The sequence below is a fragment of the Lynx canadensis genome, chromosome A3 (genome assembly GCF_007474595.2).
Source record: "Lynx canadensis isolate LIC74 chromosome A3, mLynCan4.pri.v2, whole genome shotgun sequence".
Taxonomy (NCBI): domain Eukaryota; kingdom Metazoa; phylum Chordata; class Mammalia; order Carnivora; family Felidae; genus Lynx; species Lynx canadensis.
In genome coordinates, this window is record NC_044305.1 from 10,658,420 (window position 1) to 10,685,096 (window position 26,677).

General features: G+C 55.3%; 1 protein-coding gene across 1 annotated transcript; it reads left to right on the forward strand.

The window, feature by feature from the left end:
* Nucleotides 1–1,371: 1,371 nt before the first annotated feature.
* On the forward strand, nucleotides 1,372–20,857 carry KCNG1 (potassium voltage-gated channel modifier subfamily G member 1). Its single transcript, XM_030308956.1, has 3 exons — nucleotides 1,372–1,421; nucleotides 12,386–13,197; nucleotides 19,654–20,857. The coding sequence occupies exons 2-3, from the start codon at nucleotides 12,412–12,414 to the stop codon at nucleotides 20,422–20,424; spliced, it is 1,557 nt and encodes a 518-aa protein (XP_030164816.1). The 5' UTR covers nucleotides 1,372–1,421; nucleotides 12,386–12,411; the 3' UTR covers nucleotides 20,425–20,857.
* Nucleotides 20,858–26,677: the final 5,820 nt, after the last annotated feature.

Below are 26,677 nucleotides of genomic sequence, written 5' to 3' on the forward strand. Positions count from 1 at the left end.
TGGGCTCCTTACCCTTGTTCATGGCTGTGTATACGTCCCCTCCCCAGTGGTCAATCTAAAGGGGTCTCGCCCCTCCCTCTGTACCTCCCACCCTGCTCTGGCTTCTTCGTCGCCCCTCTCACAGACCGCAGTCCTGCTCGTTCTCGGTGTTCCTGGCTCGGCCTTTCCCCGAGCAGAAGGTGAGTTCGTGGGGACAAGTCCTTGTCAGTCGTAGTCCCCACCACGGCGCCAGTGGGCGTTCAACTCACGCTTAAGGACCAGGTCTCAGACCCGGCCCCCAACAGGGTTTCTCCATAGCCTTTCTTTGTTCTCTGAAATTGGGGAAAGGCCACAGAGACTGGAAGTTAAAGAGGAAAGGAGGGTGGGAGGCCAGCGACACTAAGAGGCGGCTCTGCCGTGGCGCCCCCTCGGGCACAGCCTTCCAACCCAACCCCCCAGCAAAAGCGCGACTCCTACCAATTTCGAAGCGAGGCGTCGCTCCTGACCGGCTGCCTGTGCACTGGGCGCTGGACCCCGGGACCCCAGGGCCCGGTGTGAGTGCCCCGCGTCGGCCAGGGGTGCCGGCGGCGGCCGGGCCACGCGGACCAGGAGGGAAAGGCGCCCGGCGCGGCAGGTGCCGTCGCTAAGAAGTTGACGCCGCCAGGCGCGTGCCGTCCCTGTCGCGCGGTGACATGAGGGACCCGAGGGCAACGGTGCACCGGGACCTCGCGGTAAAGCACGGCCCGTGGCCCCCAGAAGGTTGAAGCGCATGCGGGGACTTTGCGTGGCACGTGGAGACCCTGGGACAGCAGCGCGAGGGGTCCAGGACCCGCAGGGCGCCCGAGGCGCGGGGGGAACGCACGTGACGAGGCGCGCGACCTCGGGGGGGGGTGGAGGTGGGGCGCGGACGGCCCAGGGGCGGCGAGCGCGGGGCCGAGGGGCGGAGGGGGCGCGCGCGCGGGGCGGAGGGGGCGGGGAGCACGGGGCGGAGGGGCGCGCGCGCGCGCGGCCCCGGCGGGGCTCCGGCAGGGGGCGGGCGGAGCGCTGCCCACCCGAGGCGCGGGCCCCCAGCGGAACCGGGCCGCGGGGCGAGGCCAGCGCCGCGCTCTCCGCCGCGCGCCCACTCTCCCCGCCCCGCGCGCAGTCCCCTCCCTCCGTCCCGCCTCCCGCCCCGCTCCCTCCCTCGGCGGCTGCGGCGCGGCGCTCCCGGCGCACTCGGAGCCCGGCGGGGACCGGGAGGCGGAGGCGGGGCGGCCCTGGGTCCGAGTGCGGGAGCCGAGCCGGCCCGGGGGCCGAAGTTTGCCCGCGGCTCCGGGAGGCGGCCCCGGGCGGCTCCCGGCCCCTGCTCGCGCCCTCGCCCGGGACCCGCCGGCAGAGCCCAGGGGGACCGCGGCCGCGGCCGGGCCAACTCCGCCGCGGGGACGCCGTGACGGGAACTTGAGGTGGGAACTTTGCGCGCGGCGGCCCCCGCGCCGGCACACTCGGGCTCCGGCTCGGGCTGGGGGGCACGTGGCCGTGACCCCCGGGCTCCCCCTGCGGGGGGAAGCACCGAAGGTCGCGGGGCTGGGAGGCTGGGGCGACCGAGGACCCGGCAGCGGCTGCGGACGGCGGCGCGGGGCGCGCTCGCCACCGTCACGGTGCGGGTCCGGCTTCAGTTCTTCCCGAGCGGTCCCCCGGGGTGCGAAGTGCCGGACGTGCTCCGCCGCGGTGACGGGGCAGGGGCGCAATCCTGGCTGTGGCGGAGGTTTCTGGATCCCGGGTGGAGGGGGTGTTGGGGAGAGGTGATAGAGGGGGGGCCGTCACTCGCTTATTCACTCCATCCTTAGGCACAGAATGCAGCATCAACACCAGTGCAGATGGGCTTTACTAAGTCATTCATTTACTCAAGCTTTTATTGAGCGCCCACTGTGTGCTTGGCGCTCGGGATCCCAAGACGGCTGTGTTCCCTGGAGCCTCTAGCATCTGATGGTAGGAAAAGTGGTGGTCGCCTCCTTAGCCTCAGGGGCTCCATACCCAGGAGGGGCTCGGCCTGGATGGACGGGAGTCTGGGTGCCAAAGGAAAAGAGAGGAATTCGTTCATTCATGAATAGAACAAACCTGGGTTGAGCACCTACTGTGCGCAGCTCACCAAGCCAAGTGCCTCCCATGCATTATTTCATTCACTTAACAGTTGTTGAGGCGCTGAGCTGGGGAGAAAACACTGAAGGAGAGGGATGGGATGCGGGTGGGATAGGATGGAAGCATCTTGCAACCTGGAGAGAAGTAGGGACTGAGACCCAGCCCCTGCCGTGAGGAGGCCCCAGCCTACAGGGGTAGCTGACTGCAGCAGCCCCCCTGTGTATAGGCAGAAGCAGAATCGCCTTTTCCTTGGTTCCTGTAAAGCAGTCATTCTCAAGGGGAGCGGGAAAGCTGGAATAGGTTTCTTGGATAGGAAGAAAATGTCTTCAAAAAGCTCCGTAGGGGAGGCTGATCATGGGGAAGGGGGTTGAGAAATCCTGATCTAACACTGATGAATGCAGGCTCCCACCAATGACGGTTCATTAAAGTTGTCTGTTCAGGCAGCATTTTCTTAAGCACTTAAAGGGTGCCAGGCACCAAAGTCACCCAGAGGATGAGACAGACATGGAGACCTGACCTCCTTCACTGACACCTTGAGATGAGGCACAGGGGGGAGGTGCCAGGAGGGAGCGGGAGCTGCTCTGATTCATTGGGTGGGGGGTGGAGGGGCTCCTGCCTCTATGAATCTGAGCAGAGCTTTATTCACTAGGGTGTGTCTGATACCCACACACATGGCAGCAGCCGGAGCCACTATGGGGAGCAAGTCTTCAGGGGAAGTTTGGCATTGCCGGAGACCTGGGGCCAGTGCCGGGGCCAGGGGAGGGACAGGTGGCCCGGGCACGCTGGCTTTCTTGAGTGGACTTCTGGGGTTCTCCCGGACCTGAGCTTGGCCCCAGTGTCCTCTGTCTTGGACCTCTGCAGAGGCCCCTGCCGAGTGGGGAGTGAGGGACGGTGAGTTAGAAAGACAGGTTAGGATGGCCTCTGGGGATTGCCCTTATGGGTCATTCCCTAAAGCAGTCCATTCCAGTGGAAGGATGTCTCCAAACCTGTGGGCAACTGTGCGTGTGCTGGAAACAAGGGAGCCTTGACCCCTGTCCCAAGGTTTGAGAACCCACGCTGGGGGCACCACAGAGCCTGGTTGGGGTGGATCTGGGAGCCAGGCTCCCATCCCACTGCCACTTTGAACTCTCTGCATCAGACACACAGCTGGGTCCTGGCAAAAGGCTTGAGAGATGCCTCCAGGGAACATCCCCCCCGGGTGCAGGGCTAAGACACTCAAACCAGAAATTAGGAATTAACCCCCTGGACCCCAAAAAAGTGTCTTCACTGGGCTGTCCTATCTCCACATCCCTCTTCCAAATCCGTGATGAAGAGTCAGCATTTCCGGTTGCCAAAGACATAGGGGTCTGGGAAACCACTCTTGGCTGGTTTGTTAAACCCAGAAATGTAGTCCCTGGGTGGAAAATGGTGGCTGGAAAAGCCGCTCTAAATAGGACGAATAAAAAGGGAGAGGCAGGAAAGTCTAGCCTGCGAGCACTCAATCACTGTTGGCCATTTTTGTCATCGAGCAGACAGTATTTGGTTGGCAAAATCAGAACACAGAGTGAGTGGGCCACCGACAGGACCTGCATCGTGCCTCAGATTTGCCCCTGCCCTGTGGTGGCTTTGCATCACACCTGCGTCTCCCCAGGGCAGGCTGGTACAGCCAGGCTCTCCCTGCTTCCTCACTGCCCCGCCACACCGTGCCACAGGCACTGCAGCCTTAACACCTATTGAAGGAAAAGGAACAGAAGGGCTGCGTGTGCAGTGTCCCCTGCCTGCTGCCCCAGGTCCTCGCTGCTCCCCCAGACTGTTCCTCTGCTTATGCCTGTGCTCCCGGGGTTCGGGGCTGCGAGGAGGCAAATAGAAAAGAACCTTTGCCTCCATCCCAGAACAGCTCCCAGTGGAAGACAGATGTGCATCGGGTGTTATTTTGCCAGAAGTAGAATAAGGAGACTCCGGAGGCCAATCTGTCTTTTTTATAGAGGGGTGCAGGGACTCTGGCACATTTTCTTTTGGGGAGCAGGTGGAGATGGAGGGAAGAGCCAGCTCTCCCTCAAATACTTCACTCCCACCAGTATCTTGGGCTCTCGGGAAGCAGGACTGAGATCCGCCCGGCACGGCTGCCTTGTGACAAGGATGGACAGCAGGTAACTAAGACAGACAGAGTCTCCATGCAGGCGCCGCATCTCGAGGAGATCCAGCGTGCTGGGACCTGGGCCAGCCCGCTGGCTGGATCCATTTTAATGCTTTAATTGGGAATTAATGCAGCATGACCCGCCTCTGAATCAGCCCAGCCAGGAGCCCCTACCCCTGACAGATGAAGCCGCGCTGGCAGGGCAAGGACGGAGTGGAGAGATCTTGGGGTGAGGGCACAGGTTGAGAATCGTGGTGTGAGTAAAAGAAGCGAAAGCCTGAGCTGCTCAGGACAGAAACGCTTTTCGTTTAGCAAGTTGGCATTTGAGGTTGTGTTAGGTCCCCACTGCCACATCTTGCCACCAACGTAGCTGCTCAAAGCAACACAAATTTAGTATCTTACAGATTGGGGGATCGGAAGTCCAAAATGGGTCTCGTTGGGCTAAAGTCAAGGGGTCGGCAGGGCTGTGTTCCTCCTGGGGGAGAATCCATTTCCCTGCCCTTTCCAGCTTCTAGAACCTGCCCGCATCCTTGTCTCCTGGCCCCACGTCACTCCGGCCTCTGATTCTGTCATCACATCTACTTCTCTGACTCCGACTCTCCTGCCTCCCTCTTTAAGGATGCTTTGTGATTACGGGGGGCCACCTAGATAATCCAGGCTCATATCCCCACCTCAAGATCATGGGTTTAATTAATCACACCGGCAAAATCTCTTCTGCCACGTAAGGCCACATATTCTCAGGGTCCGAGGATTAGGACATAGACCTCTTAGGAGGACCATTATTGTGCCTACCATAGGGGTTTGCCTCTTCAGTTTATGTTACAGATGGGGAAACTGAGGTCCAACCAAGTGGACGACTTGATGTGGGTGCCAGGTGAGAGGAGAGCCAGCGCCGAAGCCCCCTCTTCTAACAGGTGTTTTCCTACACAAAAGCCTTTCTAGCAAACACAGAGCCCTAACATGCGCAGCCACAGCTCCAAGCACTTACAAGGTGGGCTAATTACCCCAGTGTGCTGAGAACACTCAGGCACAGAGAGGTGCAGTCACTTTTCCTAAGGGCACACAGCTAAGAAGTGGTGAACCCGGCAGTGTGGCCCAGAGGCCACACCCTCACCTCTGGCTGGAACCCGTTTACACCACAGGAGAGCTCTTCTGCCCTGAGGCCAAAATGGCACCTCAGACTTTGACAACATCAAGGGTTTTGTCGATATCTTAACGCTGCTCTTGTGCAAATATACAATAGGAATAAATGTGTTTCCCCCAGCCGTGGGCAGTTGTCTGCTCCCCCCCCCTCACAAAAGACTTTCCAAAAGCTTGTCCGTAGAAAATAAGAGATGCGAGCTCCAGTCCCTAGCTTGCTGCAGGTGGTGGAGACCTCTCCCTCCTCCTAGGAACCAGTAATCCAGGGAAGCAATGAAATACAGACAGTTTGCCTTGGAGTCCTATAGGCGAAGATTGATTCTGGCTTCATCACTTCTGTCACCAGAATCCTGAGTTTTTATTTCTCAAAGCCTCAATTTCCTCATCTATAAGATGGGGGTGTTAATGGTCATGTCTGACATGACTCACTCAATTAAGGCTTTTAGCACAGCACCTAGCACTGAGTGTGCAATTAAGGGTGGCCATGGTTGCTGTTCTTACAGCGCGGTGAGTGTTCAGCGCTCTCCCTGCATCCCCCCTCCCACTCAGAAGAGGGACAGACAGCCCCGTCCCAAGGGATCGGCACAGGGCTGGAAAACAGAGGCAAGAGAGACCAGTGGTTTGTGAAAAAGGCCAGGAGGCGTCTTCGCAGTCGGGATGAGTGCGCAGCAGTTTATGGAACCCATTGGTGACCTTGACGGGACACGGCCATGGGGGCGAGCAGTCGGGCAGCACTGCTACTTCCCGTAGAGGAGTTCCACTCACCAGATCCCCACAACAGCCCTGTGAGGTAGGCACACTCATCCCCACATCATAGGGAGGAAAGCGGCTCAGAGAGGGCCGGTGACTCGGTGGGTGCAGATGGCTGTCTCGGGCTGAAGGCTCATCAGCAGGAGCAGCCGGGGCGGCCAGGCAAGCCGGACTTGGACCTTCGTCCCATCCCGTTCTCCCCTCCTACCCCCACCCCCGGGTCTCGTACCTCCATTCGTAGTCAGACGCTGACCACACAGCGGCCCCATGGGCTCTGAGCAGCCTCAGCCACTCAGGACTCCTTACGGTTTAAATGACTGTTTATTTTCGGAAATGAGTACTCAGCCCTCTGTCATAACTTGCGCACACCATCTCTCTCCCAAGGGAAGGAAAAGAAGTTGCATGGGGAGTTTCAGCAGATCTGTAGGCTCACAAAGGGAATCTGATCAAGGCGGCCCCAGTGCAGAAGGTTTTCTCTCACACCAGAAGGGTTTCTACTGGGTACCGCAGAGCCTTCCCGAACCTCCAGAGAGATGGAAAAGTTGGTCAGGGGGCTCCCTACCAAAATCCAGAGCAGCTCTAGCATCCCCCGGCCCCTGAGGGGGGTGATCTCCAGGTTTTCAAGGCGTCCACTCTTTGGGTCTCCCTTGAACTTGAGCGCATGTGAGAATCTCTAAGGGAGCCAATCAGAATGCCAGTTCCTACCCCCCAACCTCAGAGATTCTGACTGAGAAGGTCTAGGGATGGTCCTAAGAATCTGTATCTCCACTGAGCCCTAGGGGCAGTTCAGAACCTGGTGACTTGGCTGGTTTTGTGCTCTGCATTTTGCTTTACCTGGATTAACTCCCAGAGTTGTGTTACCTTCATGCCGCTCTTCATCACTGGCCGATGCCACAGGCTGTCTTGTTCATGGTTCCCTCGTTCCAGCCGCCCTGTTTGTCCCCTCCCCCTGCCCTGCCAGGCATCCTCCCTGTGGTTGATACAGATCCTTCCATGTGCTTGAGTCTTTGTGAAATATGTAACGTACGTGTGTGTGTGTGTGTTCATTTACATAAATAGCATAGTGCTATAAACTTCTGTTTCTTTTCCACTCGGCATCATGCTTTTCAGATCTAAATGTGTTACTAAACCTACATCTAGTTCAATGCTTCTAATTCCTCTGCCATCTGTGTCTACCACGACTCGCTTGTCCATCCCTCCCCACCCCCACCCCCCACCCTGGGATAGACACCAAGGGACATCTAGCACCACAGGCAACGCAGGACATGCTTTCCTGTGCCTTGTTCCTCTCTTGGATCGGATTCCCCAGAAGCAGACCCTGAGTCAAGGATCTGAGTACAATTAAGATACTATTGTGTGCCACAATCCCTGTGGACCCAGGACTGGGAAATCTACCCGGGACTGGGATTCCTGGGCCATACTGCAGCAACATCCATCACTTCCCTCAATACCCCTTATAGCTTTCCCAGAGACTGTACCAGACTGTACTCCCTCCAGCAGTGGGCTCTGGGGGTCAGACAAATGCTGGGTTCAGATCCCACTGGGTCGGGTCAAGAAAGGAGTCACCCTTGGCTGGTGGAGAGAAAGATGACCGGCCTCTCTTCTAGCTAATAGTACAGCAGGTGTCCCTTGAGGGTCCACCGCGTGTCAGGCATTGGGCCAAGCACATCACCCTGTGTCACCTGCCTTAGTCCTCACCATAAGTCAAGGAGGTCGGAGCTGGTCGTATCCCCATTTTACAGATATGGTTAGTGAGTCTGAGAGGCCTGACTTCCCCCAAGTCAGAGTGACTGGCCTGGAACCCAGGTCTCCTGATTTCAGAGCCAGTGAGCTCTTCTCCAGCTTGGAGTAGTCAGCAGGTTGACCCCAGAGCGGGAGTAGGGCCTGGTTTTTCTCAGCATCCCGTGTGTTACTTTCCTACCGTAACCGAGTACCACAAACTGAGTGGCTGAAAACAACACAAACTTACTACCTCACATTTTGGAAGACAGAAGTCTCTCAAATGGGCGTTACGGGGCTAAGATAAAGGTGTCTCAGCAAGGCTGCGTTCCTTTCTGGAGGGCCCAGGGGAGAGTCAGGTCTTGCCTTTACCAGCTTCTAGAGGCGGCCTGCTGTCCTCGGCCTGTGGCCCCTTCCGTCTTCAAGGCCAGTCGCGTCTTCCTCACATCGCATTGCGTCTGACACACTTTCCCACCTCTTTCTTCTATCTTTTAAGGACCCTCGTGATTGCTTGGGCCTTCAGAGAATCCGGGATCATCTTGCCATCTCAAAGGCAGCTGATTGGCAGCCTTGATCCCTCCTCGCTTGTGATCTAACATATTCACAGGCTCCAGGGGTCGCGTTACTCTGCCTACACATGCCCCACCAATGGTGTCTACCTGTGCTCACCAGACCTGGTGTGGAGTGCGGCTTCGATGGGGAAGTGGGTGCTGGGCACGGGGAGCCCCTCAGCCTCTGGGCTAAGCCTTTCTCTGCCAGCCTGGTCCTCCCGCCCTCTGCAGCCCAGCCAGGGCTGATGACGCTGCCACCCACCCACCCCACACACAAACACACAAAATCCTCAGGTCAGCTTTGGTGTGGTCTGACTCCATCCGACCATCCGTCCATCCACCCACCCATGCGAGCCACCCTCACCCCTGCTCTCTCTGCCGGATTTGCCCACCTGCCCTCCTGTCCCGCATCCCACAGCCAGCAAATGCTGCCCCTAACTCCGTTCTCATCATGGCGCCACCTAGCGTCTCCTCGGTGAATGGCACCGCTGGAATCCATTCCCGCCCCCCTCCCCCCCCTCCCCGCCCCTTCCCGTCCAACCTCAGCCCTTAGGTTCCCTCCTCCAAGAAGCCCTCCCAGACCCCTCCAGCTCATGCTGCTGTCGTTTCCTTGCTCTATTTCCTGAAATGACCTTACTTAGGGACCGCCTCCACCACTAGAATGTCCACTCCCTGAAGACAGGGGCTGGGTCTGTCTTTGCTTTGCCTATAGACCTGTCACAGCCCCAACATGCAGTAATTGCAGAATGACAGTTCTGGACCCCTCATCCTTATCCTCACAGCCCCGTTCTCAGACAGCTCTCTTCCCAACCGTCCACAGCCCCTCAGAGGCAAAATCACCAAAATCCATGGTGCTCTGGAACTGACAGATACAACACCGGAGAGAAGTTTTAAAAGACCAAACTTCTCAGGAGGGTGTCAGGCTGGGTGAAAAGCGGCAGTATTTTCCAGAAGCAGGGCTTTGGGGCCTCTTTGATTTCTGGACTTCGTTCGAGACTCTAGAGTCTAGCATGCAGAGCCGTCTCCCTACACCCATCAGACGAGGTGTCCCCAAGACCAAAGGCCCAGGAGAAGCGTGCCCGTTCCTCATTTAGCAAACCCTAGCATCTGGCCTTCCACGTGCTAGCAGACCAAACGAAGTGGGCTTTTTCCTTCTCCATACCGTATAGTATGCTCTTGTTCCCTTCTCCACACTAAACAGGATAACTTTCCACATAGGACGCTGAGGCTTTGACTCACAACTGACATGAGTCAGGGGAGGAAGAAACGAGGGGTCTCTAATTGGGGGAGCTTTCTGCCGGCGGGAAAGCTACAGGTTGAAGGAAGACATTCTGGAAGAGGTGATTACAGCCAAGGGGGTTTCACAGGGGCTCTTCAGGGCTTGCAGGACAAGAGGAATGAATGTTCCTTTTCCTCCGCCACCACTCTTGCCAAACAGAATGTCGCTTCTCCTCTTGTCTTCGGTGGCAAAGAGAAGACAGCAGAGCTGAAAAGCGGTACCGCTAATGTGAAGTGCCTGAAAGGGATTATTCTCGCTCCCCCAAAGGATTCTGGCAGGCTGTGCCCGAGGAGATCGGTTCCAATTTTAGGCGAAGTTAAGAAACATTCTCAACACTCTAAAATCAAATCATTTTCATTTCAAACGCAGGTGTCCCCTGGTTTCCCAGCACCCAATCTGTGACACTTTCCCCAAAGACAAATGAGTGGAGTGACGATTTGCTTTATGTAAAAGAATTTCCGTTAGGATGGGAGCCTCTTTCAGATGGACTCCCCTCCCCCCCGCCCGGCTCCTGCTGAACTCTTTCCATCCATACAGGTGTACGTGCACCCGTGTGTGCGCTCGTGCATTTTCCCTGAACGTGTCCGTAGCACAGATTGACGCTCAGGTATTGGCAATGGGTTTCCATTGGCACTGATAGACTTTGCTGGTACCACTTGCTTCCACGGGGTACTGGGCTGGAGGGAAGGATGATGATTTTTAAAAGCAGAGTATTAGACTGTTAATACTTTCCTGTGGATCGGCTTAACTCTGGAGAGCTCAGTTGCCATCATCTAGGGTCTCCAACTCAAATGCCTACAGGGGCCAGGAAGGAAACCTACATGAGTGAAGGGGAGTGGCTGTGAGAAAGATAACAGGGAGGGGTGGGGACTGTGGTAGATTGTAGCATGCACACCCTGCCGACAGGAGGCGGTCATTTCTCAGCCGGAATTTAGGCCAAATGTTGCCAAGTGTCTGATTTTTTTTTTCAAGAGAAACCGAGAATATAAATTTTTACACAAAATTCCTCCATTTTCAAAATCTCCAAGCCAGGCAGAATATTTGTGAGCCAAATTCAGCCCATGAGCTATGAATGAATACATAGCCTTGGTTAGCTTTGAGGGTTGGGAAAGACAGGGCCTGTGCGAGCAGATATTTTGACCTCAGGTTCTCAGAAGTGCCTTCATCACATTGGCCTCATTCGGGAAGCCCTTTCAGCTCTTACAGTGCTGGGCACGGGGATTCGGAGCGGAGTATCAAGCCCAGTTCTTGCCCCACAGAGCAAGCAGTCTTATAAAGGAGCCAGGCTTGCATACAGATATGGCAAAGATCATGCCCCAGGTACAGGCGTGGGAAGACTCAATTCACCCAGAAGAGCCAAGGAACATTTCCTGGAGGAGTGGGCATGCCTGCCCGGTTCACCCCTATCTCCCCAAAATGATGTTTGCTGATACATGAGCAGCTGTGACACTGTTGTGATAATTAATGCGTTTCTTTGGACACTGCCTGTTATTTATGGCCAGTGATACAGGTTTTCCACTTACGGAAGCAAAGCAAGGTGTCCCTTTCAGATAAACACAAACAGTAACAATAGACAAAAATGATTGAGTATCTATGTGCCAGCCACTGTTACGAGGGGCTCTTATGCACATAATTCATGGAATCCTCTCAGCAATTCTAGGAAGTAGGCCAAGTGGTTTTACCCACTGTACAGATGAGGAAATTGAAACAGGTCAAGATTAAGTACTACTTGCCCAGGCCATGAGGAACCACCACATCAGGGCTTCTCCACCTTCACACCATGCGCTTTGGGGGCCAGAGAATTCTCTGCTGTGGTGTCTGGCCGGCTCATCATATGATGTTGAGCAGCACCCTTGGCGCCTATCAACTAGATGTCAGTGGCCTCCCCCGGTCATGACCATCAAAACATTGCCACACGTCTACCTGGGAACAAAATCAGCCCGAGAACCCCTGGTCTACGCTAAACTGACTTTCCAAGCCACATGAATACAATGATAACAAAAAACCAGGCTAATTTAAAACAAAGCATTAGGTAGGTAATAGTACAGATGTCGTGTGGCAGTCCATTGGGATGTCGGCTCGGGGGGGTGGGGGTGGGGGGCCAGGGACCGTGTCTGACTCCGTGCAAACCCCCAGGGCTTAGAGCAGTGCCTGGCCCACGGGAGCACTCAGTAAGTTTTGATGGCCTAAGTGAGGGGGATGTAGAAGAATCGTTCTGTGCAATAAAGGCTGAATGACACTATTGCTCATTTTACTCTTAAGTGCATGTCTTAGTCAGCTTGGGCTGCTGTCACAAAACACCCACGCAGGGGCCGGAAACAACAGACATGCCTGGCTCCCGGTTCTGGAGGTTGGAAGGCCAGGTTCAAGGTGCCACGTGTGCTTGGCTTCTGGTGAGGACTCTCTTCCCGGCTTGGAGAGGGCTGTTTTCCCACTGTGTCCTTGCAAGGTGGGGAGAGGGGGAGCTCTGGTGTCTCTTCCTCCCCCCTAGAAGGGCACTCATCCGCCCCTCACGACTTCATCTAAATCTAATCACCCACCACACACACACACACACACACACACACACACACCACAGGCCCTGCCTCCTACTGCTGGCCCGCGGGGCTCAGGGCTTCCCCTATGAATCCGGGGGGGACACAGTTCGGTCCCTAACAGCACATGTCTGCAGCCTCGGGACTGCTTGCCCAGGCTCTGGAGTCGCTGAGGGTCTCTCCTCCCTTCTCCCCCCAGGCCCGAGGGGGATGTGAAGGCCCAAAATGACCCTCTTACCGGGAGACAATTCTGACTACGACTACAGCGCCCTGAGCTGCACCTCGGACGCCTCCTTCCACCCGGCCTTCTTCCCGCAGGGCCAGTCCCTCAAGGGCGTCTTCTACCGCCGCGCGCAGCGCCTGCGGCCCCGGCCCCAGGACGCGCCCCGCCAGGGCGGCCAGCCCGACGACCGCCGGCGGCAGATCATCATCAACGTGGGCGGCATCAAGTACTCGCTGCCCTGGACCACGCTCGAGGAGTTCCCGCTGACGCGCCTGGGCCAGCTCAAGGCCTGCACCAACTTCGACGACATCCTGAACGTGTGCGATGACTACGACGTGACCTGCAACGAATTCTTCTTCGACCGCCACCCGGGGGCGTTCGGCACCATCCTGACCTTCCTGCGGGCCGGCAAGCTCCGCCTGCTGCGGGAGATGTGCGCCCTGTCCTTCCAGGAGGAGCTGCTGTACTGGGGCGTCGCCGAGGATCGCCTGGACGGCTGCTGCAAGCGCCGCTACCTGCAGAAGATCGAGGAGTTCTCCGACGTGGTGGAGCGCGCAGAGGAGGACGACGACGAGCCGCCGTCCAGCGAGGACCCCGGCAGCGAGGGCGCGGCCGAGGGCGAGGGCCGCCTGGGCCGCTGCATGCGGAGACTGCGCGACATGGTGGAGAGGCCGCACTCCGGGCTGCCGGGCAAGGTGTTCGCCTGCCTCTCGGTGCTCTTCGTCACCGTCACTGCCGTCAACCTGTCCATCAGCACCCTGCCCAGCCTGCGGGAAGAGGAGGAGCAGGTAAGAGCCGCGGGCCCGGGCTGCGTGCGGGGAGGGTCTCTGCACTCAGGACACCAAGCAGTCCTGCGGGCCGCTCCCTCCCAGACGCCCACACCCTCCGCGCCCGCACTGTCCCCTCCACCAGGAGGCCTTCCTGGCCTGCGCTGGCCGAGCAGCATCTCCAGTCCCTTCTGACCGCCTGTTTCCACGCGTGTTGTCCAACTCCGCGTTCACACGTGAGCCCCGGGCCCCTCCCGGTGTGCGCTGTGCTCCCCGGGGTCTAGAACAGGGTCCAGCCCGGACGAGGTGCTCAGCCGCTCTGGGGAAGGAGCAAATGAGTGAGTAGTACATGGATGATGTGATTTATGATGTGCCTGCCCCTGGGCTAAACACATAATATATCCTCAAAATTTATTTCACCCACGTGATCCCTCTCTCAGCCTTCCTAATTCCCGTGTTTAAAAATAGCCCAGAATGGGGTGCCTGGGTGGCTCGGTCGGTTGAGTTTTCTCTGACTTCAGCTCAGGTCATGATCTGGGGGTAAGTTTGAGCCCCGTATGGGATTCTGCTATCAGCGTGGAGCCTACTTCAGATCTTCTGTTTCCTTCTGTCTCTGCACCCCGCCCTGCTCACACTCTCTCTCTCAAAAATAAGTAATAAACGGTTGTAAAAAATATATTTAAGGAGCACCTGGGTGACTGTTGGTTACCCAGTTGGTTAGGCATACGACTCTTGGTTTGGGCTCAGGTCATGATTTCATGGTTTCATGAGTTCAAGCCCCGCACCGGGCTCCTGCACTGACAGTGCAGAACCTGCTTGGGATTCTGTCTCCCTCTCTCTCTGCCCCTCCCCCGCTTGTGCTGTCTCCGGCTTTCTCAAAACAATTAAGTAAACCTAAAAAACATATGTCTATAAATATATATATCTATATATTTTGTAAATATCCCAGAACCATTTTCCAGGTCCCGAACGTAATTTTTATTGGTAGCTGTATGTGTGTGTGCACATGTGCTCAAATAGTGAGCATCTCTGTGTTAAATGCGTGTAACATGTTTGCTCCATGGCCTGACTGAGGTGTGTGCTCAGGTCTCAGGGGTAGCACATGGCAGGCAATTACTAGGAGCCAGGGGCTGGGCTGTAGTTCTGCTTAAATCTTAAGTTCTCAGTGAAACTTCCAGCACCCCGGTATAGGAGGGGTGCTTATACCCACGTGACAGAACGCTGAGGCAGAGCAGCTTGCCCAGACCCAGGTCTGACTGCATCCAAATCCTGTGGTCTTAAACCAGGAAGTACGGGGCCCACACGGCAGCCTGGGACTCCACAGAGCCTCACGGAAGTGTGTGATTGGCCCGTACCGTGCTCCCTAAAAGCCTGACTTGGTTGCCAACTTTTAAAACTAAGGTGTTTTGGGGGTGCCTGGATGGCTCCATCAGTTACACATCTGACTCTTGATTTCAGCTCAGGTCATGATCTCATAGCTCAAGAGTCCGGGCCCTGCATCTGGCTCTGTGCTAGCAGTGTGGATCCTGCTTGGGATTCTCTCTCATTCTCTCTGCCCCTCCCCTGCTCGCACTGTCTCTCGCTCTCTCAAAAAAAAAAAAAAAAAAAAAACTCTAAAAATTTTTAAAAATAAAAGTAGGTGTTTTTCATTTAAAAATTTGAACTCTCTGGGGCGCCTGGGTGGCTCAGTTGGTTGAGCGTCCGACTTCACCTCAGGTCACGATCTCACGGTTTGTGAGTTCAAGCCCCGCGTCAGGCTCTGGGCTGATGGCTCAGAGCCTGGAGCCTGCTTCCGATTCTGTGTCTCCCTCTCTCTCTGCCCCTCCCCCATTCATGCTCTGTCTCTCTCGGTCTCAAAAATGAATAAACATTAAAAAAAAAATTTTTTTTTAATTTGAACTCTCAGCCTCTCAAAATGTATACAGCAGGACTTCTGGCCTGTGCCCCCTGTGCAGTCCACACAGCAGCTCTTGGGGGGCGGTGAGTCTACGGAAAGTGTGTGCTCCCCAGTTCAGCTTCGTAGTGTATGAGACCTTTGGGCTTTTGAGTTGGGACCCTTTCCCCATATGGGTGGGAGGGGTGGTGGGGAGGGACGATTCTAGAAGCAAGTTTCAAGACCAAAACATTCAGACAGGTACAAACTGTATAGGCAATGGAGAAATGGGTATGGTTGTGTGAACTCAACATAAAAATAGCGCCAAGCCAGCATTTATTGAGCACTGGCTGTGTACCCTGCATGTGCTAAGTGCTTCATGTGAACTCTGATGGAACATTGGAACTGCTCACCACACGAGGACTTTTCTGTGTACATATCTTATGAAGGAAGTAACACCAACTGTTGCATTCATGATACATGGGGGGTTTCTAGGGCTTTTGTATACATTAAATTGTTTAAATTTTTTGGGGCGCCTGGGTGGCGCAGTCGGTTAAGCGTCCGACTTCAGCCAGGTCACGATCTCGCGGTCCGTGAGTTCGAGCCCCGCGTCGGGCTCTGGGCTGATGGCTCGGAGCCTGGAGCCTGTTTCCGATTCTGTGTCTCCCTCTCTCTCTGCCCCTCCTCCGTTCATGCTCTGTCTCTCTCTGTCCCAAAAATAAATAAAAAACGTTGAAAAAATAAATAAATAAATAAATAAATAAATAAATAAATAAATTGTTTAAATTTTTTAATGTTTATTTATTTTTGAGAGAGAGCACGAACAGGGGAGGGGCAGAGAGAGAGAGAGAGGGAGACACAGAATCTAAAGCAGGGGCTCCAGGCTCTGAGCTGTCAGCACAGAGCCCGACGCAGGGCTCAAACCTGTGAACCGTGAGATCATGACCTGAGCCGAAGTCAGACTGAGCTGCCAGGCACCCCTGTACTTTGAATTTTTAAAATAAGTATTGAAAAGAAGCAGCACTCGACCAGTAAAATTAATTTTTGATAAGCAGAAGGGGGAATGATGAAGATGGCCTGAATTTGGATCCCGTTTTGTCCACTCTGGCTGTGTGTCTGTGGACGAGTTATTTAACCTCTCTGTGCCTCACTTTCTGAGCGAGTCTACGGGAAGTGATTGGAATGATGCCTGGTGCTGGAGCGTGCAGGAAGTGCTAATGATAAGGATTACATGCACCTGCCAAAAAAAGAAAGAGAAAAGGCTCATTGTTTGAGACCTGTCCGAAAGCACCTGTGTGTAGCATAAATTTCTTCTTCACTCCAACATAGGCAATCCTGATTTTACTAGGAAAATACCAATAAAGCCACTGTTCTGTTCAACTTCTGACCCTTGCTTTTTTTTTTTTTTTTTAAATCATGCCTGGACTTCTTCATGATTCACCGAAAATGCCATTCTTTGACTTCATTTTGGAGACCAGTGGGATTCACTGTTTCACTTGCTCCCTGAGCACACCTTTGAGTGTATTGCACTGTCTTCAGGCATCGCCAGGCATCGCAGGGTGACCAGAATGAGTATTCCAGCTACAGGGACTTCAGGTCTAGTGCAGGAGGGACAGGGATATCCCTGTGACCCTGAGCGTGAGACCCAAGCCAAGGGGGCTCTCAGGAGAGGCCCGCCAACTGTGCTGGGGATACTTCGAGGGGGCACACTCCAGGAGGGCTTTCTAGAGGAGGGGGCTTCCCATCACAGAGGACCGGGACCTCAGAGCCCCACCCAGGCCTAGTTCATCTCTCCAGCCTCTAACGTATTCCTAGAGAGAGCTGCTATCACAAGCCTCCTAGAACCCAGCTGTGCCCAGGAATGACAGGTGCCCAGGCTGGCACCACACGCACCTGCCCACTCTGTCAGACGGAGGTCTGAAGCCACTGGGGACGGTCTACCCGCCCAGTCCCATTGCAGACCAGAGAGACCCGCTGGCAGCCCGTATGCCAGATGCGGCACACAGATGCGTTTGAGTGGCCCACAGAGTGGTTTCTCTGTATTGAATTATTGCAACATTTAAAACGCAGGAATTTCACGCAGAACTCCAGATGTCCAGCCCCCCTGCAGACTTTGGTGAGGCAGCAGCCTGAATTCTCCTGGGACAGTCGTCAGGAGGTACTTAGCAGGACAGCTGTGTTCTCTGGCAGGCCGCCACCCCCACCCCCCACCCCCGTGCCCACCTCTCTTGGGCTCCCTTTGCCCACCTGGCCTTGAGTTGGCACTCCCATCTAAACGCCACTCCCGGGGCACCTGGGTGGCTCAGTGGGTTGAGCGTCCAACTCTGGATTTTGGCTCAGGTCACGATCTCAGTTTCAGGAGTTCGAGCCCCTCTTGGGCTCCACTCTGGAGCCTGCTTGAAATCCTCCCGCTTTCCCTGCCCCTCCCCTGCTCACATTCTCTCTGTCTCTCTCAAAATAAATACATAAACTTTAAAAATAATAATAATAGATAAATAAACGCCAGTCCCATGTGCTTCCATCCATTCTGGTGACCAACATGAATTGGTCACCTGTCACGTGCCAGGCCGCTCCAGTCACTGGGGTCCTGAGGGTGAACAGAGAGAGAACACAGCTGCCCCTCCCTGTGGGGCTATAATCAGCTGGGTCAGGGGAACAGGGGAGGTGGAGGGTGGAAACTGACAATAAACATGACAAATAAGTAACTTATAAAGCATATTAAGAGATGATGAGCCCTCTGAACAGAGCAGGAAAAGGGGAATCAGGGTGGAAGACAAAGGGAGGAGGGGACTTTTAATCAGGGTGAGGATCAGGAAAGACCTCCCTGGGAAGGTGATAATGAGGCAAAGAGCTGGAGGAAAGGAGGGCAGAGCCATGTGGGTGTCTCCAGGAAGAAGACTCCCACAGGGGGAGCAGAAACTCCAGGCCTGGCTTGGGGGTGCAGGGAGCCCCGGGTGTAGGCTGGAGCACAGAAACAGGGCAGGAGGGGGGCTAGGGAGTGGGAGAGGTAGCAGCAAGGCCATGTGTCCCAGAAAGGACTCCAAGCTATCTCTGTGAGCCATGGAAGGTGCTGAGCAGAGAATGAACAGGATCTGATTCATGTTCTCAGCATCCCTCTGGCTGTGTGCAAAATAAACTGTAGGGACCAGGGATCCCAGGAAAGAGGTGCCTGCGACTGTTCAGGCAAGAGAGAACGGTGGCTGGACCAAGGTGAGGGCACCAGACATATGAGAAGTGGTTTGATTCTGGAATCATTTTATTTTTTTAAATGTTTATTTACTTATTTTGAAGAAGAGAGTGAGGGAGAGAGAGAATTCCAAGCAGGCTTTGTGACAACAGACCGAGAGATCATGACCTGAGCCAAAATCAGGAGGCAGACACTTAACCGACTGAGCCACCTACATGCCCCAAAATAATTTTAAGTGAAGAACCAACCAGATTTCCTGAGGATCATTTGAGAGGGGTTAGAATGTGGCTGAGTCTCCCAGACCCCAGCAACTGGCAAGGTGGATAGCTAAGAAGGGACAGCACTGGTGGGCAGGTGTGCAGGGGCAAGCAAGAGCCCAAAGAGGCTAAATCTTAATGGGTTTCCACCCCCCCAAAAAGAAATGATAGTTTCACAAGGTGATAAAGGTGTTAGCTTAAGGTTGTGGTGGTAATCATATTGCAATATTATAGATGTATCAAATCAACATGTTGTACACCTGACGCTTACACAATATTGTGTCAATTATAGCCAATAAAATCAATAAAAAGAACTTAAAAAAAATCAGGAGCCACTTTGGGGCATAAGTTTGAGACACCTATCAGACATTCCAGGGGTGGAGTCAAGGAGGCAGCCCTTCTGGGGTCTTGAATCCAGGGGTGGGACCTGGAATCTGGGGGGTGGGGTCTGGAATCCAGGGGCATGGCCTGGAGTCTGGGGGCGGGAGTCTGGAATCTGGGATGTGGGGTCTGGAATCCAAGGGCGGGGCCTGGAGTCCGGGGGGGGGGGGGGGGGGCGGGGGAGGTATGGAATCTGGGGTATGCGGTCTGGAATCCAGGGGCGGGGTCTGGAATCCAAGGGAGGGGCTTGGAGTCCGGGGGGGGGGGGGGGGGGGGCCTGGAATCCAAGGGCGGGGCCTGGAGGGGGGTATGGAATCTGGGGGGCGGGGTCTGGAATCCAAGGGCGGGGCCTGGAGTCCGGGGGCGGGGGTATGGAATCTGGGGTGTGGGGTCTGGAATCCGGGGGCGGGGTCTAGAATCCAAGGGCGGGGCCTGGAGTCGGCGGGGGTGGGTGGGTGGGGGGGGTATGGAATCTGGGGTGTGGGGTCTGGAATCCGGGGGCGGGCTCCGGGATCCAGGGGCGGGGTCTGGAATCCAGGGGCGGGGTCTGGAATCCAAGGGCGGGGCCTGGGGTCTGGGGGCGGGGCCTGGAATCCAGGAGCCCGGTGTGGCCTCCAGAGAGAGATGAAGAGCGGTGGATGCAGGTGCTTGCAGCCCTCGGCCTGGCCGGCGTGGCCCAGGAAGGGAGCCTCACTAGAGAGGGGCCGGGGCATAGCACGCAACGGCCTCGCTGGGAGGACGGCTGACCTCTCCCCCTGACCTCCCCGCCTCTCTCCCAGGGCCGGTGCTCGCAGATGTGCCGCAACGTCTTCATTGTGGAGTCGGTGTGCGTGGGCTGGTTCTCCCTCGAGTTCCTCCTGCGGCTCATCCAGGCGCCCAGCAAGTTCGCCTTCCTGCGGAGCCCGCTGACGCTGATCGACATGGTGGCCATCCTGCCCTACTACATCACCCTGCTGGTGGACGGCGCCTCCGCGGGCCGCCGCAAGTCCGGCGCGGGCAACAGCTACCTGGACAAGGTGGGGCTGGTGCTGCGGGTCCTGCGGGCGCTGCGCATCCTGTACGTCATGCGCCTGGCCCGCCACTCCCTGGGGCTGCAGACGCTGGGGCTCACGGCCCGCCGCTGCACCCGCGAGTTCGGGCTCCTGCTGCTCTTCCTCTGCGTGGCCATCGCCCTCTTTGCCCCCCTTCTCTACGTCATCGAGAACGAGATGGCCGACAGCCCCGAGTTCACCAGCATCCCTGCCTGCTACTGGTGGGCCGTCATCACCATGACAACCGTGGGCTACGGCGACATGGTGCCCCGGAGCACGCCCGGCCAGGTGGTGGCGCTCAGCAGCATCCTCAGCGGCATCCTGCTCATGGCCTTCCCGGTGACCTCCATCTTCCACACCTTCTCACGCTCCTACCTGGAGCTCAAGCAGGAGCAGGAGAGGGTGATGTTCCGGAGGGCGCAGTTCCTCATCAAGACCAAGTCGCAGCTGAGCAGCATGTCGCACGACAGTGACATCTTGTTCGGAAGTGCCTCCTCGGACACCAGAGACAACAACTGAGCCCAGAGGACACACCCCGCCGCCCCCCCCCCCCCCCGCCGCCGCCGCCGCCGCCAGGATACCCCCAGCTCTGCCTGCCCTCTGCGGCCTGAAGCTACTGCCGTCACTATCAGAAGCGTCTTCAGGCACGTGCTGCTCTGAGCGCGGCCCTGGCACAGAACCGACTGGAACCACACCCCGAGGAGGAAGACTGCAAGGTCCACAGAGGAGCCCCTGCCACTCTGCCTCCACAAGTGAAGGAGAAGCTGGCTGAGAGCCCAGCACCCCCGCCACCCCCCACCCCCCCATGTCTGTTTCCCTCAATAAGGAGGTGGCTTTGTTCTTTCCACCATGTACATAACATGCCCAGCAAAGACTTGCTTCATGGGCCTGCCTGGAGAAAAAAATACAAATGGCAACAGCAAATGTCTGTGTGTAGTGTGGATCGTACGCAATTAAAGAAAACCAGTGAGGGGCGCCTGGGTGGCGCAGTCGGTTAAGCGTCCGACTTCAGCCAGGTCACGATCTCGCGGTCCGTGAGTTCGAGCCCCGCGTCGGGCTCTGGGCTGATGGCTCGGAGCCTGGAGCCTGTTTCCGATTCTGTGTCTCCCTCTCTCTCTGCCCCTCCCCCGTTCATGCTCTGTCTCTCTCTGTCCCAAAAATAAATAAACGTTGAAAAAATTTAAAAAAAAAAAAAAAAAAAAAAAAAAAGAAAACCAGTGAAAAAGAGAGTAAATGCCTTCCCCAGGGCTCTGAAGAGAGGAAGCTGTTTGCAAAGCCAGCCAGGGCCGGTACTGGGAGTACAGGGGCCTGTTTCCTTGGGTCGTTCAGGCCTGGTGGGGCCCAGGGGGCGTTGGGGAAAAGAGAACAGAGGCCTTTGGGGAAATGGCCAATAAATACCACATATCCTCCCCTAGTTTTCGATTCCTCTCACTTTCCTGGCCTCTCTTCCTCCCTTTTCCCTTCTCTCATATCCTCTGTTCTCTTCCTTGTACCTTACGATTCTCCGACTTTCCCCCAAGGCACCCCAGCAGTTAAGTAGACGCCAAGGGGGCCTGTCAGCATCGCTGATTATAAAGGAGAAGTCACTTCATTTTATTTTTTAAAACCACTGTGGATTTTCTTTTCTATCCACATTTAGTGTCACATTCTTTTAAAAAAAAAATGCTTTAAATCATTTACCTGAATCTACACCTAGAGTAGGTTGGATGCTTTGCGAAGGTGGCCGTGGTCCCCTGGGCAGTCTGGGAAGCAAAGGCAACCCCTCTGACTGGGAATGTCAGGTAGTGTGGGTGATGCATCATAGAGAGACCCCCAGCCTGCCAACAGATTTCCTCAGCTCGAGGGCATCAGAGCCCCCTGTGCCTGGACAGGGAGGGGGCTTCACCCCCAGGGCACGGCCACAGCCTGCTGTCACCCTCACAGGCAGGGCAACATTGCTTTCTTCATCACAAAGCCGCTACTGCCTTGGCCACCGCCCCTCCCCTGGGCCGGCAGCAGGAAGCACGCTCTGACACAAATCTGACCACCTCACTGTCCTGCCTGAGTCCACCAGTGGCCATCCATTACATCGAGAATAAAGCCCAAATGCCCTGAGTGACCCAGGCCCCGCCCTCCTCTCCAGCCTCGTCACCCACCTCTCTCTGCTTTGCTCACCGCCCCCAGCCACAGGGGCCTCAGCCCTTCTGACCCACCCAGCCGGTTCCCAGCTCCGGCCTTCACACCTGCAGATCCCTCTGCTGGGAATGCCCTTCCCAAAGAACACCGAGAGGCTGCCCCTTCCCTCGCCTCCCTGCCCACCTCTCTAAAGAATGCACACCAGTCTCTCCCCCCAACTCCCTCCTACCCTGCTTGATCTTCCTCATCCACCTGTCGACCTTCCCAGGTGCCCTTTATTCTTTGCCGCTCAGTTATGGGCTGTCTCCTGCACGAGGAGGTCAGCGCTGCTCTCGCACTGTGAGCCCCACTCGCACTGCCGATTCCCAGCACCCGGCACAGGGCCTGGCACCTAATAGGTGCTCCCGAAACATCCGTGGAATGAACGAATGAATGAGTGGAGGGAGATGGGACAGACGGCCCGGAAGTAGACAGGCCTTCAAGCACGTCCCTCTCTCTGTCTTGGGCGGAGGGGCATGGCCATCTCAGCACGATGTACACACAGCAGTGCAGAGTGGAAACATCATTTGAGTCACGAGGGCTTGTTAAAGGCTCCCCTGACACCTGCTTCCAGTGACTCATGCCTGAAAAGTAAGTTTTCAGACTAATTAGCTCTAACTTCCCCAGCCTGGCGGGTACCGAAGCAATCCGGCACTGCCGTCACAGCACTAATATCTTAGATTTATGGGATGACCTTCTCCCCCTCCTTCAAAGTGGCTGTGAGAGACAGGGGTCAATTGAAAATGCTAAACAGACCGAAACGTGACACAGAGGGGTATAAAATGGAGGGGAGTGGAAAGCAAATACCGTTTGGGTGGAGGAGGGAGCCCCAAATGGGACAGCCCTGGTGGGGGAGATGTGCCCCCCCACACACACACACACTGAAGACAGAGTCTGGGGTTGTGCAGAGAAGGAGCTGGGGTCACTGAAGGGCTGAGACGTCTGCATGTTCTTCCACAGATTCTGATCTGCGCTGGTGGCCAAGATAGAGGCCCAGACTTGGGCACCTCTCCAGACCTCCCTTGAGGGACAGAGGAGCTCTAGACACTGACCCTCACACCCAGAGAGGGGTTGAGGGTCTTTGGCCCTAATTAAGAAGTAGGAGGCCTTGGAACACCTAACCTGCTGCTTCTAGGACAAAAGTGACCAACTTGACAACTGTGGCTTTTCTACTTTTCCCTGGCAATGTGGAATGTAATGCAGAAAGCCCAGCTCCAAATCACACTGAATATAAGACCCCTTCTCATGGGAGCATGGGGGCAAATTCCTTGCCCCTGCCCTACTGAGCCTTCCCTTTTGACCCTGGGACAGGCATCTGACTCCCTATAGCTGGGACGATGGTGTGCGAACTCATTGCTCTATGGGAAACAACGAAGGCCTTTCCTAATTTGTTTTCTTTCTTAGGTCACGTGGTTCTCCCCTATCTCTAATTTAGCTCGGAGCTTCTCTAAGACTTGCAGCAGGGGTTTGGGAAGGCAATTTAATAATACAGATTCTCAGGCCCTACCTCTGAGCAGGTTCAGGACTTGTCCCCTTAAGCAGAGAATTTAAGGGGAAGCCAAAAAAGACTCAGTAATCAAGATAAATCAGATTTTAATGCAGTGTTTTGTAAAAATCAAAATTAGGGGCACCTGGCTGGCTCATCCGGTAGAGCATGCGACTCTTGATCTCGGGTTTGTGGGTTCGAGCCCCACGTTAGGTGTAGAGAATACTTTAAAAAAGAAAATCTTTAAAAAAAAAAATCAAAATTAATACCCTAAATCCATGGTGAAAAAAATATCAGAATTTTAGGTAAAGGCAAGTGCCGTGGCACTTGACATGATTTGGCCCCAACTTGCCCCTCCCTGGTTCTGATCCTACCCCTGACCACCCCCCACCGCATATCCTGCAAGACAACTCCAACTGGCCAAGGGCAAGTCTCCCAAGAAGTGCAGGTGGGGGCTTTGAGCACCTGGCACTCACAGCTGCTGGGGCATGGGCACCCGTCCCCCTGAGGGGGATCAGGGAAGTCACCAAGACCACCTCCCGCCGCAGTGGACCACGTGAACCGAAGACAATAATTTCTGACGTCGGTAAGCACAGAGTGACCTGGCAAGGAGTGACTGGGACCAGGGAGAACAGCCACTTAAGAGGGTCAAGGAAGGGGGGCGTTTGGCTGGCTCAGCGAGAGAGCACGCAACTCTTGATCTCGGGGTTGTGAGTTTGAGTCCCACATTGGGTGTAGAAATTATTTAAATTAAAAAAAAAAACTTTAAAAAAAAAAAGAGAGAGGGAGTGAGGGAAGGACTCCCTGAGGAGGTGGCATTTAAAAGGGGACCTGGAGGAAGCACCTGGGTGGCTCAGTCAGTTAAGAGCGCGACTCATGATTTCAGCTCAGGTCGTGATCTCACGGTTCGTGGGTTGGAGCCCCGCATTGGGCTCCACGCTGACAGTGCAGAGCCTGCTTGGGATTCTCTCTCTCTCTGCCCTTTCCCTGCTCTGGTGCATGCTCGCTCTCTCTGTCTCTCTCAAAGATAAATAAACAAACATTTTAAAAACTACAAAGTAAGTAAAAGGGACCTGGAGGAGGGAGATGGACAGCAATCCAAGCAGAGGGCACAGCCAGTGCAAAGGCCAAGAGGCGGGGAAGATCGGGACATTCCACCAGCTGTCGAGGGAACACATGGGCATGGAAACACGTCCCTGCTGGGAACATCCTTCCTCCCAGGGAGAAAACTCAGATCTGCAAAGTAGATGCTCTGAACAAACATTTCCAGAGCACTTACTCTGAAGCAGGCGTGATCATGGCAGCTGGGCACAAAACAAAACAACGGAACTGGACCCAGTCCCTGCCCCAGGGGTGCTGCTCATCTGATGGCGAAAGGACACACGAAGAAGATACATGGAAACATATGGAATGATGGGGGTGCAGGCCCGGGGGCTGGAGGAGCCTGGAGAAGGACACCAGCCAAAGAAAGCATGGTTTTCACTCAGCTCTCCATTTGCTAAAATGGCCTCATGCATGTTTTCCTTCAGAAACAAACACGGTTCCTCCCAACACTAGTTCTCCTGCCTCTCCCGCTCTGTCAGACCTCTCCCCATCCTGGCCTGTCGGCTGAGAGTGGGAATCTACGCTTGTCTCCCCCATTGCTACAGCCCCCATCCTCTCTCTCCCACCTGGATTGTTGCCAGAGACTCCTCTCTGGTCTCCCTGCCTCCCTGCCTCCTCTCCCCACCCCTTCTCTGCACAGCAGCAGAGAACCCAAGTCCCATCATGCTCACCCTCCGGGAGCACCCCGCCTCCTGCAACCTGGTGACATTCATCCCGTGCGCAGTAAAAGCCAGGGTCTCAGCCCTACCTCCCTGATCTGCTTTTCTGGTCTCTCCTTTCAGCTTGAACCTTAACCAAATACGGCCCGACCTCAGAGCCTTTGCACTTGCTGTTCCCTCCACCCGGGAGACGCTTCCCTGGGATACACCCACTGGCTCCCCCCTCTCTTCATTCGGTTCTCTGCTCAAATGTCACTGAAACAGAGAGGCCTTATCTGACCTCTTCCCCCAGCCCTGCATAAAGACCTCACTCCCAGAACGCCCCCAGCGTTATTAACCTTGTCTTCTTTTTTCTGTATCCTGATGCTTTGATCTGAGGCCTTGCAGACCTTAGAGGGATGGCCCCTCCCAGGATTAGCCAATGCCTAGAGATGATCAACGACGCGCCCATAAATGTGCTTTTCAAATACCAGCCAGTCCAGAGCCCATACCCAACCACCTCCTTTTTCAGGCTCTCACATACTAGGACACCATCCTCCTGCCCTAATCACCCCAGGGCTAGGTACCAGACAACCAGGAACAGCCCCCGGCCCCCAGGACCTACTGAAGTCATTCAACTAGACAATTCTAAGCCAGCTTGCCTGGCTTCGCCTCTTCCTTCCCTCAGAGATCACGATAAAGACTCCTGCCACAGACCCCCCACACCTCTGCCTCTGACCAGCCCTGGTGCATCCCCATGTGCCCTCCCCTCTTTAGGTGTGCCCCCTCCTCTTAGGAACTGTGAGTATAACAAACTAGCTTTTTTTTTTTTTTTAAGTTTATTCATCTATTTTGAGAGGGAGCAAGCAGGGAAGGGGCAGAGAGAGGGAGAGAGAGAATCCCAAGCGGGCTCTGCACTGTCAGCGTAGAGCCCAATGCAGGGCTTGATCTCATGAACTGCGAGATCACGACCTGAGCTGAAATCAAGAGTGGGATGCTTAACTGACTGAGCCCCCCAGGCACCCCACAAACTGGCTTTTCAATGGCAGTTTCTCCTAGTCTGTTGGACTCACCATAGTTTAATGGTAATAAAATCCATTTTTTTTAAGGCACCCAGCCCCCTTACCCTGCTTCATCCTCCTCTAAAACACTTATTGTCACCTGACACATTATATATTTATTTGCTTATGGTCTTTTGCTCTCCACTAGATGTTTGGCTCCATGAGGACAGGGACCTTCACAGGAGCATCTCTGGCCTAGGACAGCAGCTGGCACATAGTAGGTGCTCAATAAACACTTGCTGAATCAACAAATCCACATGAATCCCTTACTTCTATACAGAGCCTTACAAAATACATACATGTATTGGGCCTATCTGCTCATATATACG